Source organism: Gracilinanus agilis, chromosome 6, assembly GCF_016433145.1.
Source record: "Gracilinanus agilis isolate LMUSP501 chromosome 6, AgileGrace, whole genome shotgun sequence".
NCBI lineage: Eukaryota > Metazoa > Chordata > Mammalia > Didelphimorphia > Didelphidae > Gracilinanus > Gracilinanus agilis.
In genome coordinates, this window is record NC_058135.1 from 294,181,414 (window position 1) to 294,198,183 (window position 16,770).

Consider the following 16,770-nt stretch of genomic DNA (forward strand, 5'->3'; position numbering starts at 1 on the left):
TTGAGAATAACACACTGATTTCTCACTTCACACAAACCCCGCCACGGGAATCAGCTTTACCACAGCCTTTTGCTGCATTGTGACCTGCCCACCTTACTCTATCCAGGGGAGAGAGGAAACACTCCCATTGGACTGCTGGGGGTGTGTGTGGCTGGTCAGTGTGGTAGTCAGGCTTGGGAAGGAGGGAAGGGGACCAGACCAGCTGCACCTCCCTCCAGCTTTCTAGTTAGGAACTCTGGTGAACTAACTCTGTGTTGCAGGGACTGGCACACTAGGTCCTTGGCCTGTGTGTCCACAGAAAGGTCTCTGTGTGCCAACTCTGACACATGCCATACATTGACACCATGGGCTATTATTATTATTATTATTATTATTTATTATCTCTTTGATCTGAAATCTCTGGGGGTTGATTCTTTTGTTTTGGGGAGTTTTCACTTTGGAGGTTCTTCAGGAGGTGACTGGTAGATTATTTCATTTCTACTTCACCTTCTAGTTCTAAAGAGAACGAGGCAACTTTCTTTTTAAAATTACTTGAAATAGAATGCCTACATTCTTTTTTTGGTCATGGCCTTCAGGTAGTCCAATGATTCTTACTTAACCCTTTCTTTCCTCCACAGTGTTTTCCAAGTCAGTTTTTGGGGAATACCTTAGGTTTTGCTTCTTTCAGTTTTTAAACTTTTATTTTAATATTTTTTTCTTGCTTCATGGAGTGATTGGCTTCCATGTGGTTGATTCTGATTTTTAGGAAGTTTGTTGCTTGGGCATGATTTTGTATCTCTTTTGCAGAGCTGTTAATTTCCTTTCAATTCTTTCTTCCATAGCTCTCATTTCCTTTCTTTTTTTCTTAAAAGTGCTTCTATGTCTTTTATTTAAAAAAATAATTTTTAGCTTCTGTCTCTTAGGAATTCTAGGTGAACTTTTGCTCAGTCTGTGCTTGTATCCAAGCCTATGCTTGTTTCTCTTCTGGAATTGCATGTTGAGCTTCCTTACAACCGTAATAGCTCTTTATAGGAAGATTCTTCTTTTTTTTTAATTTGCTCATTTTTTAGCCTACTTTGTCTTGATATTAAGGCAAGGCTCTGTAGCACTTCTAGAGGGGACATCTGTTTAGGCTGCTCCTCTTGCTGCTTTGTTGGAATATTGAATGTTGTGTTTTTCCAGCTTCTCTGATAGCCTCGTGACCTGTACGCTTTCATTGCTTCCAAAGTGGTCTGATCCAGGTCAGAGTCTGATTGTTGTGCTGGTCTGAGCTCCTCAAGTTTCTGGCTTGGTAGATAGCTGCTGGGCTCAGTCCAAAAAGCCATCTGGAAAGCACTGTTGATTCAGAGGAGCAGAATTGTAGGCTTCCTCCCCTTTGGTCTGAGATTGCTTCCCTGCTTATTCTTTGTAGGCTGGGCTACATGTTGGGAATGAGACCCTGCTCTATTCCTGGGTTCTGAGCTGTACTCTTCCTGCTGCCAGCACCACTTTCTGAACTTCTTCCTTTCTTCATACGTGGGCTCCTACATAGGTTTCCTCCTCAATCCACCCTGCATCTGTTAAACTGAATACTAGGTGACAGAGCTGCTGATTTGCACCTGTCCAGGTAGCAGGACCTCTTGTCCTCTCATAGTTTCTCTGCTTGGGTCCTGGGTAGCTCTTTCCCAGTGTCTGCAGACCTTCCTGTCTGTTTCCCAAATGACTCACTCAGGCTTTTTCCTGGATTTCCCCATCAGAATTTGGTCTAGTGCATTTTCTAAATCTGTTTAGAGGACTTCTGTGGAGAGGAGCTTGGCCCTACTGGTTCATGCCACGAGGCTATCTTAACTGCCTCTCAAGCACTCTTTTACTATCAATCCATTGAAGTTATTATTACTCTCTGACATTTCATTAGTTTAAGGAACTAATGATGTGGAAACTCCTCCATCAGTGATGTAGATCCGTAGAGGTTCAGAGATGTATAAGTCACAAATTAATAAAAGTGTCGTTTTGAAACACTTTTTCAGCTTATGAGGTTTTTAAAAAATACTTTTAAACAAGCAATATAAATAATGTTCTTTTAAAACTTTAAAAATATGTAGAGCTTAAAGCTTATTATTAATATTATTATTCTTAAAGCAAGAATTGGAAGAGTAGATGATGGAAAAAATATTGTTAGCCATCAAATGCTTGGCAGAATAATAGGTGGCTAATCAATGCTTATTGGGCAATAATGTACCTTGATCAACCATAAGTGACTTAACTATTATCAGCAGTATAAGGGCCCAGGACGACTCCAGTAGACTCGTGATGAAAAAGACTGTCCACCATCACAGAAGGAAGTGAAGAAATCTGACAACAGATTCATATATACAAATTTTCACTTTATCTCCTTCATGGTTTTTTCTTATATAAGCAATATGTCTTCTGTTGCAACATGATGAACATAGAAATGTATATTGCATGCTAGCACACGTATAAACTATATCATATTACCTGTCACCTCAGGGATTGGTGTGGGGACAAAGAAGGGGGGGTAATTTGGATTGCAAAATATCAGAAGACAGTTATAAATTTTACATGGGAAAAATGTTTTTTAATCAAATTCTACTCTCTTAATAATTTTTTTTTGAGGCCATTAGGTGGCTCAATGGATAGATCATTGGGCCTGGGATTAGGAAAACTTGCGCTCAAATTTGGATTACCCTGGGCAAGTCATTTTCACTTTCCTCAATCCACTGGAGAAGGAAATTGCAAACTAATCCAGTATCTTGGCCAAGAAAACCCTGTGGGGTCTTGGAGAGTTAACTGAACAATAACAATGAAACTTAGTTGATTGAATAGTACAATTGAAGTGGCTGAAGTATAGGATGAGTTATTTTCTCTGGGAGAGCCTCTGTTGCTAAGAGGTGTGGACCGAATCCGGTGTTGAAAGTCCCCTGCATAGGAATGGCAAGAAGACTGGCTTCTTTTACAGCCAGAACTTGCTTAGAATCTGGGCTCTGTCCCATTCTGCCCTATGATGTTGGGCCAGTCACACAAGTCATTTTTCCAGTCGTCTTTCCTATAAGTAACTGGCCCCAATTCTTTTGGTAGGGGAGTGAGGACCACCCTCTACCCTCCACCCTCATTTATGGAATTGCCTAGAAGGAAGACTGAGATTTAGTTACTACAGCCCCTTCTCCCCAAACACCCCCAATCAGCCTACCAAAGAAAACCATCCCCCAGTGGCTGCTCCTGTCTCTTGTGTCTGACTCTCAAGAACTCACCCTCCTCTGGTCCTGATTCATCTACACATTACTCTCCCCTACCATGTCCTATTCCTGGCCATCTTGTTGTTTCCTATTAGTGCCTTTCTGTGCCCCAGTTCTGTTCCTTTGCCCAGGTTGGCTGCCTAGTCTTGAAGCACCTTCTCAGTTAAAGTATCACTTCTTAAGGGAAGCTTGTGGCTAATTGGTTCATGTATATTTTGTAGTTACATCTATCTAACTGTGTTGTCCTGTGTCCCACCATCTCCCCCCCCCCCCCCAAAAAAAAAAAAGCTCCTTTCAAGATGTTGCCTTTGTGTCCATTGTGCTGAGTGAGTGTTGAAGGCAAGGTCACACAGTGTGGGACCCCGGAATGCTGACTTTTGTAGCCTTTTACCCTCTTTGGCGATGTCTTTCCTTGGTTCCAGGGTGCAAGTGATAAATAAAAGCTAGAGCAGAAACCTTAAAGACTGTTCCCCTGGCACATATCAGAGGTGTGACCTCTCTCACCCTCCACTTTCTGTTCTGGAAAATGGAGATAATTATTGCACCTTCCAATTTAGATGAGCGAAATTATATAAAATGTTTTGCAAAACTTTAAAAGGGCTCTGGAAAAGCTATCATCATTAATTATTACATTCCTATTTTTATTTTCATGTTTAATGAGACATATAGTAATAGCCCACCCCCCTTTCATCTTTTTTTGCACTGAAATCTATAGCATTTCTGCTATATTATTGACCCTCCGGGCTTTGTAAACAACTGAGTTGGGAAGGAACTTTGGGCCCAGAGCCCCTTGACAAACAGAGAATTCTGGACTTCTCTGATTCAGCATCTTTTCATGTTTGGAATGCCTTTTTTTTTTTTTTTTTTTTTTTTATGTTAAGAAAATACTCTGGTAAAATTTTTTTTTCTTTAAAAAGAAACCTAGGAACCTTAGAGATGTTAACATCAATATGTTTTAATTCTGTCAAACCACCGAAATGCTATATATGGAAAATTCCAGCAGAATTCTTTTTGGTTGGAATTCCTTTGCTTTGTGGCTGTAATGGACTATTCTTTGAGTAGTTCACAAAAATGCCTTAGGGCTGGGCTCCTCCTGGTTGTGGTTGTTGGCTGCTGGATTCCTGTGCTTTTGCTAACAGACTAAGAACAGCCTCACCACTGTCCACCTTTATCATGTGCTGATTTTTTTTTTTATGTACTTATTTGAATGTTACATTTAATCACCCAGTTAACTCTCCCATCCTTCCCATGAGGAAAGGCATCATTTGACAAAAAGATACCGCATACATAAAACCAAGTCCCACACATTTCTATTTATCAGTCCTTTCTCTAGGGGTGGACATTCACAGCTATTCTTCAAACAAATTTCTGTTGCAGTGCATAATGTTCCCTTGGTTCTGCTCATCTCACTTGTTCTTCACATGTTTTTCCAAAATTAACTTTTTCGCCATTTTTTTTTACAGCGCTATAGTGTTGCATTACCATCATACCACAACTTGTTCAGCCTTTCTCCAATTGATGGGTAACCCCATAATTTCCCGTTCTTTGCCACCACATGGAGAATTGCTCTAAATCTTTTAGCACATAACAAGCTCTTTCCCATATTCCTTGAACACATTAGGAAATAAAAATAAAAGTCAAAAGATATACACAGTTTGATAACTCTTTGAGCATAATTCCGGATTGCTTTCCAAAATGGTTAGATCGCATTCTGGAGGGCAATTTTGAACCATGCTTAAAGAACTCTAAAACTGTGATCTAAAACCCTTTGATCTATCAATCCCATTAGAAAGGTCTGTATCCCAAAGAGAAAAAAAAAAATAAAAAGGGAAGAGGACTTATTTATACAAAAATATTTATTGAACCCTTTTTGTGGTAGCAAAGAATTAGAAATTGAAGGATTGTCCATCATTTGGGGAATGACTGAACCAGTTGTGGTATAGGATAGTTATGAAATACTATTGTGCTATAAGAAATTACTAGCAAGGGGGCAGCCGGGTAGCTCAGTGGAGTGAGAGTCAGGCCTAGAGACAGGAGGTCCCTAGGTTCAAACCCGGCCTCAGCCACTTCCCAGCTGTGTGACCCTGGGCAAGTCACTTGACCCCCATTGCCCACCCTTACCAATCTTCCACCTATGAGACAATACACCGAAGTACAAGGGTTTAAAAAAAAAAAAAGAAATTACTAGCAAGATGATTTCAGAAAGAAAAAAATCTAGAAAGACTTACATGAACTGATACAAAATGAAGTGAGCAGAATCAGGAGAACATTGTGCAAAGTAACAAGAAGTTCCTCCTCTCTCTCTCTCTCTCTCTCTCTCTCTCTCTCTCTCTCTCTCTCTCTTTCTCCTTTTCCTTTACCTTCTGTCTTAGAATTGATAATATATATTTGTTCCAAGTCAAAAGAATGGTAAGGACTAGGCAGTTGGGGTCAACTGACTTCCCTAGTTGGGGTTGCCCAGCCAGGAAGTGTCTGAGGCCAAATTTTTTAAACTGAAGACCTCCCATCTTAGCTGCCTCTACTACTTTCCTTCTAATGTTTGTTACATTTGTACAAAAACTTTTCAGTTTAATGTATTCTATTTTACATCTCACAGTACTTTCTGTCTCTTGCCTATTTATAAATTATTCTCCTATCAATCTGATAGGTTATATGTTCCCTAGTCTTTTATTATGCCTAGGCTATTTCCCTTTAGACCTAAGTCATGTATCTATTTTGATTTTATCTTGGAAAATGGTATAAAATAATGGTCTATATCTGTTTTCTGCCAGACTACTTTCTAGTTTTCCCAACAATTTTTACTAAATAGTGAATTCATATTCCAAAAACTTGAATATTTGCTTTTGTCAAACACAAGGTTATAATTTTTTATAGCTGTTTGTTGTATGTTTGTTCTGTTGCACGGATCTACTTTTCTATTTCTTAGCTAGGGCCAGATAGTTTTGAACATTACTGCTTTATAATATAGCTCAAAATCTGATACTCGCATACCTTCTTCCTTTATAATTTTTTCATTAATTCCATCAATATTCTTGACTTTTTGGTTTTTGCAAATGTTATTTTCTTGTTCAATAAAATAATTTTTTTTTTGTAATTTAACTGGATTTTGGCAATTGGTATTGAATAAGTAAATTAGGTAGGATTGTCATTTTAATTATATTGGCTCTGCCCACCTGTGAATAATTAATATTTTTCCAGTTATTTTAAAATCTCATTTCATTTGAATAAAAAGTTTTTTTTTATATTTCTGTTCATATGTTTTCTGGGTTTGTTTTTGAGGTCTGTTTTTTTGTATAATGACTTTTTGCTAGTGTCCATGGACTGTGTGAGGCCTTTCAGTAGATGGGTGAGCAACCTTAGCAGAATTTCATTGACTTCTTGGTAGAGTGCATGGGAGGCCCACATAAGTTGCTTTGGTCTGCCTTGAGCTGTATTTCACTTCATTTTTCCTTCTGTTGGGCATTCCAAGTAAGTCCAGGTCAGATCCTTGGATACTGCTTTAAAACTGTTATATTCCTATTTCACTTTGAAATTGAAATTGAAACTGGCCTCCGTGAGTATCTAAATAAAGCAGCTCCCTCTACTTTGCATGAACAGATGCATTCCTGGAAAGCATTTGAAGCCTGTCTAGCCTGAGGACAGGTGATTTTGGGGCTCCCCTGTGACAGACTTGGAATTGGCTATAGGATCCCAGAGGGTATCTCTGACCTAAGCCTCTTAGAGCAGGCTGTTGAACAGGGAGGAGAAGGCGTGAAGTTGTGGGAGGCCTGGTTGATCTGCTTTTCTTACGCAGCACCCTCTCATTTGCCCTTTTATAGGAGTTTGCAGCACTGACTAAGGAACTCAATGTCTGCAGGGAACAACTTCTTGAAAGAGAAGAAGAAATCGCTGAACTAAAAGCAGAAAGAAACAATACTCGGGTTCGTAAGTCATAGCTGCTTCATGGAGGGCACCACACCCATAGCCAGAGGGAGCCTCGGGTAGAAATGAAACCCCTTCTTATGAGTGGGTGCTGAGCTAGATACCTTTTCTTGGCCTGGTAATTTTGGGGAGTTTTCACTCAGTGATTGAAGGGTCAGTTCAGACAAGTCTATCAGAGGCTCCTCTGCCTCCTCCCCATTTACACCGTATATCTATATCTATCTATATATATATATATAGTGTGCATGTTTTCTCTCTTAGTAGAATGCAAGCTCACTGGGGACAGGGCTGTGTTTTTGCCCTTTTTTTCATATCCCCAGGGCTTAGTACAGTGGTTAGATTTAGAATTTGCATTATATTGGGGTATCTTACTTGAACGACTAGATTATAATAATCCTCCACCCTCCAAAGCACCACTTTCCTAGGTATCAGGCACTGTACTAAGATTCTTCCCCTAGAGGAGAATCTCCAAATGAGTTTACTTCTGGTCTCTTTCAGCTGTTGTTGGAACATTTGGAATGTCTTGTCTCCAGGCATGAGCGCTCTCTAAGGATGACAGTTGTGAAGAGACAAGCACAGTCTCCTGCAGGGGTGTCTAGCGAGGTGGAAGTACTCAAGGCACTAAAGTCGCTGTTCGAGCACCATAAAGCCCTGGATGAAAAGGTGCCAGCCTCCACCCTCACTGCTGCCATCTCCACCACTCTGCCCAGCGGCCTAACACCCTTTCAGACTGGAGGCCATGTCCTTGCCAGTATCCTGTGTGAATTCATTCCAGAGAACTCTCCTGGTTTATTGGATTTTCCAGCTTTGAAAAGATGCACTTCTCAGCCCTAGACAGGACTCTTTATATAAAATCTAGACTTACAATGGTCAGAACCCATGTTCTAGAAGTGATTTTCTGTATAAGAATGCGTAGGCAGAAGTGGTTTTTCTTAAAATTTTGGAATTTCAAGCCCTTCAACTTTGCTGAAGATGAAATAAAATGACAGTCAGTGAACTTTTTTTACAACAATATCAGGGCCATCCCCAAGTCTTGAAGGGGTTTTTCACGTTTTTGGTGTCAGAGACCCCATGGGCAGTCTGACTAAGCTAACAGACCCTTTTAAATACAAAAAATAAAATATAAAGGATTACAAAAGGAACCAATTATGCTAAAATAGAGGCATCATTTTTTCCCAGCCTTAAGTTCATGGATCCTTCAAAGTTTGTTCATAGATTGTGGACCCCAGGTGAGCCCCAATTTAGTAGTAGAAACCCAGACAACTATTTCACTTTTTTATTACTTTTTTTAAAGGTGAGAGAACGATTGCGAGTAGCACTGGAAAGGTGTAGTTTACTGGAGGAAGAATTAGGTGCCACCCACAAAGAGGTGAGTGAGCGGGGCTGCAGCAGAGGTGGCCACGTATCAGGCCTTCACACTTTGGGCTTTTCTTTTCAAGCATGTAGAAAGCTTCTTTTTCCTTCAACTAATTAATTAATTAAGGATATTTTTTCCCATGGTTACATGATTCATGATCTTTCTCACCCCTCTTCCATCCTGACAAGCAATTCCCCTGGGTTATACATATATCATTGTTTAAAAACCATTTCCATGTTATTCATATTTGCAGTAGAGTGATCTTTTAATGCCAAAATCCCAATCATATACCCATTGAACCACATGATTAATTGTAAGTTTTTCTTCTGTGTTTCTGCTCCCACAGTTCTTTCTCTAGATATGGATAGCTTCTCTCTCCTAAGTCCCCCCCAGATTGTCCTGGATCATTGTATTGTTACTAGTAGCAAAGTCTGTTAACATTCAAATGTGTCACAATATATCAATCTCTGTGTATAATGTTCCCCTGGTTCTGTTCCTTTCACTCTGCATCAATTCATTGAGGTCTTTCCAGTTCACATGGAATTCCTCCAGTTCATCATTCCTTACAGCACAATAGTATTTCATCATCATCAGATACCACAATTTGTTCAACCATTCTCTAATCGAAGAATACCCCTTTATCTTCCAATTTTTTGCCACTATAAAAAGTGCGGCTATAAATATCTTTGTACAAGTCTTTTTCCTTATTATCTCTTTGGGATACAAACCCAGCAGCAAATACATAGAAAGTTGGAAAGCCTGCCTCTGCTTTGGTGCATTTTCTTTGCTGGAGAGAGGGCAGTTTCATGAATTTTGAGCTGCATTTTGATGATCCTTCTTTGTTTTTACATCATTTTCTAAGCCTTTGTCCCAGTGTGTCCCATCTCCCTCCTGTTCTAGAATATCACCTGTCTCCCTGCCCCTGTTTTCTCAGGAGTAGATGAAGCACCCCTTAGCAGTAACAAACATATGGTTTGCTTTGGAGCCAGTTGGGATGCTGACGTTTGGCAAACTCTTCTGATGCCATTGTCCTTGTATGCTTCGGTGATGGCAAAGAGTATCAGAACTCTCTAAGGAAGGCGGTTATTTTTTGCATCTATCTCTTTAGCAATGAGGATTCTAATTTGCATCATATGCTTGATTTTTAGTTAATGCTTCTGAAGGAGCAGAACAATCAGAAAAAAACACTAGCAGATGGAATGTTGGACATCAGTCATGAACAGGAAAACACACCGAGCACAAATGGCAAGGCAAGTCTTTGGGTTTGTGAAGTTCATTGGTTTGGGGTTCCCGAGGATAGCTTCTTTGGGAAGGTTTTTCTGAAGTGTCTGCTTTAGAGGAGAAGGAGGGACTGGCCCAGATAAGCCCTCAGGTGCTCAAATGCACCTGTTGGCTATTTTTCTGGGCATAACTCCATAATGCTTTGTTTTTGTTTTGACAGAGATCTTCTGATGGGTCTTTAAGTCATGAGGAAGACTTGGCAAAGGTGTTAGAGCTCCAAGAAATTATAGAGAAGCAGTCAAAGGAGCAAAGCCAGATGAAGGAGCGACTGGCAGCCCTGTCCAGCCGGGTGACTGAGCTGGAGGAAGACCTAGACACTGCCCGAAAAGATCTCATCAAATCAGAAGAAATGAACAGCAAGCTACAACGAGATGCCCGAGAAGTGAGTAATGTGGGGTGCCTTTGTGAGAGAATGGAGAGAGATGGGACAGCAGTGAGGACCCATCAGGCCACAGAGGCGGATGGAGTGCGAAATACTTTTTTGTTGACTTTCCCTCCTGGAAGTGTTTCTGAAAAGGATTTAAGAGTTCCGAGAAGCTCCTTCCTTTTCCACCTCAGAGTAATAATGATGATACAGCCTTCCTTGTTTATAGAGGAGTAATAGAGGGTAGACCATTGTGTTTGTGTGTAATAACTCCTACTGGATGGATCCGCCATGGCAGAATGACTGTACCCTGGTCTCAACAGGATGACGTCATTGGTCCTTTGATATAAAGGATGGAGAGCAATAGCTCTAGACCTTTGAGTGAATTTTGTCTCTTTTAAGTCTCTTTTAAACACACATGTGCACTCACACTCACATGCCCGTTCACATGTACATACACACAGCCATTTTTAAATCATTTGGGTTGTCTCTCTAAGAATCAAAAGGACTCAAATCGAAAGGACTATTCTAAGAAGATCTTTGAGCACAGGCTCGTTGACTACTTGTCAGATAAGTTTTAAAGAGGATTCTTGTCCAGGTGTGAGATCCCCTTGGAGGTCTGTTAGATTTAAATTAATAATTCCAGGTTCTTATTTTCCAGAGTTTATTAATTATCCCTTTCAGTAAAGAAAGCAGATAGGTATAGGGCTAAAATCTATTTCCTATTCTAAGTCTGACCACGTGTTGATCCTCCCGCACGATTCTCCATCTGCTTCTTGTGCCCTGTTCAGGGAAGTAGAGAGCCCTCGGTTACACCCACACCCTTTTATTCATGTTCGTGGATACAGCACCTGCACACAAAATGGGATGAACCAGGTCAACAATCCAGGAGGGGGAGGGGATGAAATTCCCTTTACACACAGGTTCTTTCCAACATGGAGCTTCTGGAACTACCCATCTGGTTTAGGGGAAGTTCTGTGTGGGGAATGGATTAGATGAGGGCCAAAGGCCATTACTACTCCTGGAATACAGTGAATAGGCAATAGTAGTAATAATAATACAAGGATAATTAATATTAAAATTCATCATTTTAAAAATATAAATTTTTACAAGCCTCTTACTGTACAGTTTGTCCATCCTTACATGTACAGATTTCCCTCCTAACAGACTTACTCTTAATAAACAAATCCTTGATTTTAATTGTGGTGGCTCTTCTGTGCAGCAATGTCAACATTACCTTTTGACTGAGTTAAAGGAGTTACCACTATTGACAGTCTCCTAGGAGTCTGACGTTCTGTCCTTGGTTTGTAAGAAAGGAGCCCTGTTAACTCTCAGCAGGAGAGTGGAGTTAGGCCGAGGAATATTTGGTGTGGAATATTTGTGGTTAGCTTAACAATGAATGTGTGGAATGTGCCCCTTCTTAGATGCTTAGGAGCCAGCTGTGAAAGTAGTGTGGAGGCCCATTTCCGATCACCATTGCTGCAGTAACAGCACAGTCACAACAGCCAAAGGTTAGAAGGTGCTTCTCTCGCTGTGTCCCCACTCACTCCCAGTGGCAGATAAGACAATTAGGTTAATTAAAAAGTAATATCTATATTTGGAACTTGCAGAAAGAGTTCTAGACATGGAATGGAATAGGCCGGGCTTTAACCCCTACACTGTCGTATGTGTCGCCCATGGCCAATCCTTTAACTTCTCAACAGCCTCACATCCCTCATCTTGTAAAATGAGTAGAAAAGATGTAAAGTGGTTCTGTCACAGAGCCATTGTGGGCTCACGCCTCTTAGGTTTCCTGTGTTTTTATTCAGTGTGATGGTCTGGAGTACAAAGCTATGTATGTGGTTGAAGAAAGCAAGCTGAGTATATCCCATCATTTCACTCTCTTAGGGAATCTGGAGGAAATAGTTCCACTAGTGCTTATTAACAAAAGTTGACAATTTGTGAAGCTTATGTTTCACCAAGACCTGAACCCCCTATTCTGGGGCTCTTCTCCTATGGGTGACTGAACCAGGTAGATGACATTGGTCTCACCCCATAGTCATGTTTACCTTGGTGTGGCCTAGCACTATGATGATGACATGACATTCTACTTTCTACTCTGGCACTCTGGGATTATTCTTGGACTGGTCTTTAGTTTTCCTGATGAAAATAAGAAGTAAGATAGCCCTGGGTCCAGGTGTTCCCCTTTTCTCTGGGATGAAATCCTTTCCTTCCTCCCCCCCCATTTCTACAATGGCTTTATTTTTAATTTTTAATTTTTTAAATGTTTTTCCCATGGTTACATGATTTGTGTTTTCTCCCTTCCCGCATCCCTCCCTGCTTTTGGAGTTGACAAGCAGTTCCACTGGGTTATATATACATATATAATCATTCAAACCCATCTCCATATTGTTCATTTTGGAAAAGAACAGTCCTTTAAAACCAAAACCCTAAATCACATACCCATATAAACAAGTGATAAATCACATGTTTTCTTCTGGGTTTCTCTTCCCACAGTTCTTTCTCTAGCTAGCTATGGATAGCGTTCTTTCTCATAAGTCCCTCAAAATTGTCCTGGATCATTGTGTTGCTTTTAGTAGCAAAGCCAATCATATTTGATTGTCCCACAATGTTACAATTTCTGTGTATATTGATCTCCTGGTTCTGCTTATTTCACTGCACATAAGTTCATGGAAATCTTTCCAGTTCTTATAGAAACCCATCAATTCATCATTCCTGATAGCACAGTAGTATTCCATCACCATCAGATACCACACACTTTGTTCAGCCATTCCCCAATGGACCCTCCCTTTCCCCATTTTCCATTTTTTTTTGCCACCCAAAGAATGCAGCTATAAATATTTCTGTGCATGTAGGTCCTTGGCCATTTTTTTTTTTAATCTCTTTGAGTTTTAAATCCAATAAATAATACTGCTGAAACAAAGGATATGCATGCATTATTTTAAAGCCCTTTGGGCATGGACATCCTTACCTCTGTGAAGGGCAGGGGCTAACTTATGCTTGTTTGTTTCTCTTGCACGGGATATGGGACCTGGCATAGAGTGAATGACTTGTAAATGCCCATTGGATTGCAATAATCACTCATGCAAAATTGTGGAATCTCAGAGTTCATTGCTCCAATTTGACCTAAAAAAGGAATGCTTCTTTGACATTGGACAAATGACTACCTCTCCTTTGCTTTTAAGCCTCAAGTCCGGCAGAAGCTGCCCCATCTCTGAGTGGGCTGCTCTGATTTGGAGTTTTTCTACTTTTTCAAGAGGTCTTATTCTTAGAATCTTATATTTATAGTTCTGTATTTATTTTAGAATTCTTTATTGAAAAAAGTCACTTTTTAAATATGTTTGTCCCCAATAGTATTTATCTGTCTCTGTAGCACTACCAGTGTATGGATAGTTATATTTAAGAGAATATTTTTTTCCTGTGAAGAATGTATTTTGGGAAGGTTTCTCTGTAGACTTCTGTAATGATCAGATTTCAAACTGTCCTCTTACAAATCACTTCCCTCTGTAATATCTGCGTGTGTCTGAGCATCTGTTTCTTCTCCCTCCTACCCCTTCATCCTTTTTCTAATGTAGGCAATGGCCCAAAAGGAGGACATGGAGGAGAGGATCACAACTCTTGAAAAACGCTACCTCGCCGCCCAGCGGGAAGCTACATCCGTGCACGACCTCAATGATAAACTTGAAAATGAAATTGCTAATAAGGACTCTCTTCATCGGCAGGTACTGCTCATGAGGGAGGTGCTGAGCCTTTTCCTTGATAGTGACTGAGGACCGGTAGCTTTTGACCATCACAAGTTTAGACAGAAGGTGCTCGTCTCCTCAGGCTTTAGAAGTCTGAAGTTTTTGGCTGTTTGGGGAGCCTCTGTCTTCCCCAAACTGGATTTTTCATGCAAGGCCTGAGGCCCAGTGATGGGCTCCAGGCCCCTGAGGTCCCTTCCTCCCTTGACCTATAGCACTCTCAGTTTTCAAAATGTATTTCAGCTTCCTCTTTGAGGAGCAGAGAAACAAAGGAGAGCAAGCTTTAATTTGGTTACTTTGGTTCTTTTTAGTAAATCTGGTCAAAAGGCACCTGAGTGAATATTTGAAACCCAAACTCTCAAAGCCAGGGAGGCTTTTTTTTAAAACATTTATTAATATTTATTTTTTGAAAAGTTAACATGGTTACATATTTCATGCTCTTACCTCCCCCCCCCCCCCACTTCCCCCTCTCCCCCATGGCTGTTGTGTATTTCCACTGGTTTTAACATGTGTCATCGATCAAGACTTATTTCCAAATTGTTGATAGTTGCCTTGGTGTGGTAGTTTCAAGTCTACATCCCCAATCATGTCCGCCTCAACCCATGTGTTCAAGCAGTTGTTTTTCTTCTGTTTCCACTCCTGTAGTTCTTCCTCTGAATGTGGGTAGCATCTTTACCATAAATCCCTCAGAGTTGTCCTGGGACTTTGCATTGCTGCTAGTAGAGAAGTCCATTACATTTGATTGTACTATAGTGTATTGGTCTCTGTGTACAATGTTCTTCTGACTCTGCTCCTTTCACTCTGCATCCATTCCTGGAGGTCTTTCCAGTTCACATGGAATTCCTCCAGTTCATTATTCCTTTCTACGCAATAATATTCCATCACCAACATATACCACAATTTGTTCAGCCATTCCCCAATTGAAGGACATCCCCTCCTTTTCCAGTTTTTTGCCACCACAAAAAGCGCAACTATAAATATTTTCTTACAAGTCTGTTTATCTATGATCTCTTTCGGGTACAAACTCAACAATGGTATGGCTGGATCAAAGGGCAGGCAGTCTTTTATTGCTCTTTGAGCATAGTTCCAAATTGCCAGCCAGAATGGTTGGATCAGTTCACAACTTCACCAGCAATGCATTAATGTCCCAGTTTTGCCACATCCCCTCCAGCATTCATTACTCTCCCCTTCTGTCATTTTAGCCAATCTGCTAGGTGTGAGGTGATACCTCAGAGTTGTTTTGATTTGCATTTCTTTAATTATTAGAGATTTAGAACACTTTCTCATGTGCTTATTGATACTTTTGATTTCTTTATCTGAAACCAGGGAGGCTTTTAATGGTTCATTTTCTGTCATCCTTCCTGCATAGGAGACAGTGCATGATTAACTAAGGGTTGGCTCTAGTGAGAGAAGAGCTATCCTTCAGCATGAAGATTCAGTCTTGCCCAGTCCTTGGCATTAACATTTGGGCATGTTTACCACTTAAGCTCAGTTCAGATGGGTAAAAGAGTATGTGGCCCAGGATATGTGATGAGAAAACCAACCATTTGTGTCTCCTTGGAGTATCTTTGTCTGTCTGTCTGTCTGTCTCCCTCACTCGCTGTCCCTCTGTCTTTGTGTGTGTGTGTGTCTCCCTCTTTCTGTCCTTCTGTCTGTGTCTCTTTTTCTCTCTCTCTCACTCTTGTCTTTTATCTCTCTGTGGCTCTCTGTCTCTCTCTCATGGATAAAAGTGAATTGGAAGAAGGAAAGAACATGAATAGGTAGGGAAATCAGGGGAAACTTCAAGGAAGAGGTGGCACCTGAGCTGATCTTTGAAAGAAATCCAAAAACCTGAAGAGGTGAAGGTGAAAAGGGCTCTCTCCAAACAGGATCAACAGCCCACCCAGAGAATGAAGTGGAAGATATAGTGCCAAATGGGCCAGTAGCAGCAAGGCTGGTCTGGCTGGGTCAGAGGAAGTCACAGTAAATCCAGGTGGCCAGTTAGTCCTGCAGGGCTTTCAATGCTAGGGAGAATAGGTAGCTTAACAAGAGCCACATTTCAGAGTTGGGGGAAGAGAGAGAGGTAGAGATGGGGTAAGACTGGTTTTTGGCAACCTGACCTGGAATGTTGGTGCCATCCCCAAGCCCCACATGGGTGGGTGTTGTCAACTGACTTTTTAGGAGTGGAGAGCCACTTGGCATCTCCTTCAGATTCGTCTTCTGTAGTTTCTTATTTAGCTAACCCCAGAAAAATCCTGAAACTGAAACTTTTTTTTTTTAACCCATATCTTACATCTTGGAACTGGTAACAAATGTAGATTCCAAACTAGAAGAGTGTCAAGGGCTAGGCAATTGGGGTTAAATGACTTGCCCAGGGTCTCATAGCAAGGAAGTATCTGAGTCCAGATTTGAATCCAGGACCCCCCCCCCCCATCTCCAGGCCTGGCTCTTTATCAAGTGATCTACCTCACTGCCAGAACAGTAGTTTTTAAAAGAGTTTACATTTAGGGTACTGAAGAGCAATAGGATTAGGTCCCCTTGCAAGCTGTTATTTATTATGTGAGAAAGAAGAGGCTGGTGCTGTGGTGTTGTGGGAGGCCATAGCCCATCCAGCATCCCCAGAGGGCCTGTACTCACACCCACCCAGGAAGTAAATGTCCTGTGTTGTAACAGCAGGATCTTGTTCCAGAGTGAAGACAAAAACCGCCAGTTACAAGAACGCTTGGAATTGGCAGAGCAGAAACTGCAGCAGACTTTGAGAAAAGCAGAGACCTTGCCAGAGGTGGAAGCTGAGCTGGCCCAGAGGGTGGCAGCACTCTCCAAGGTAGGCCGAATGACCCTGTGGCCTGGAGCTGGGAAGCTTTCTCTTTGCTGAGCATTGAGGTTCTTGGTTTTGGCTTCTCATTCAGCATAGTT

At 41.0% G+C, this 16,770-nt stretch overlaps 1 protein-coding gene across 2 annotated transcripts in view; it reads left to right on the forward strand.

The window, feature by feature from the left end:
• PPFIA1 (PTPRF interacting protein alpha 1) overlaps window positions 1-16,770 on the forward strand; it is a 121,676-nt gene that overhangs the window by 49,327 nt on the left and 55,579 nt on the right. For both annotated transcript variants that reach the window (XM_044681332.1, XM_044681333.1), the window contains exons 2-8: window positions 7,031-7,132; window positions 7,632-7,796; window positions 8,428-8,502; window positions 9,639-9,740; window positions 9,932-10,153; window positions 13,711-13,857; window positions 16,544-16,678. In XM_044681332.1, coding sequence (XP_044537267.1) covers window positions 7,031-7,132; window positions 7,632-7,796; window positions 8,428-8,502; window positions 9,639-9,740; window positions 9,932-10,153; window positions 13,711-13,857; window positions 16,544-16,678 — 948 coding nt within the window. The remainder of the gene's footprint in view (window positions 1-7,030; window positions 7,133-7,631; window positions 7,797-8,427; window positions 8,503-9,638; window positions 9,741-9,931; window positions 10,154-13,710; window positions 13,858-16,543; window positions 16,679-16,770) is intronic.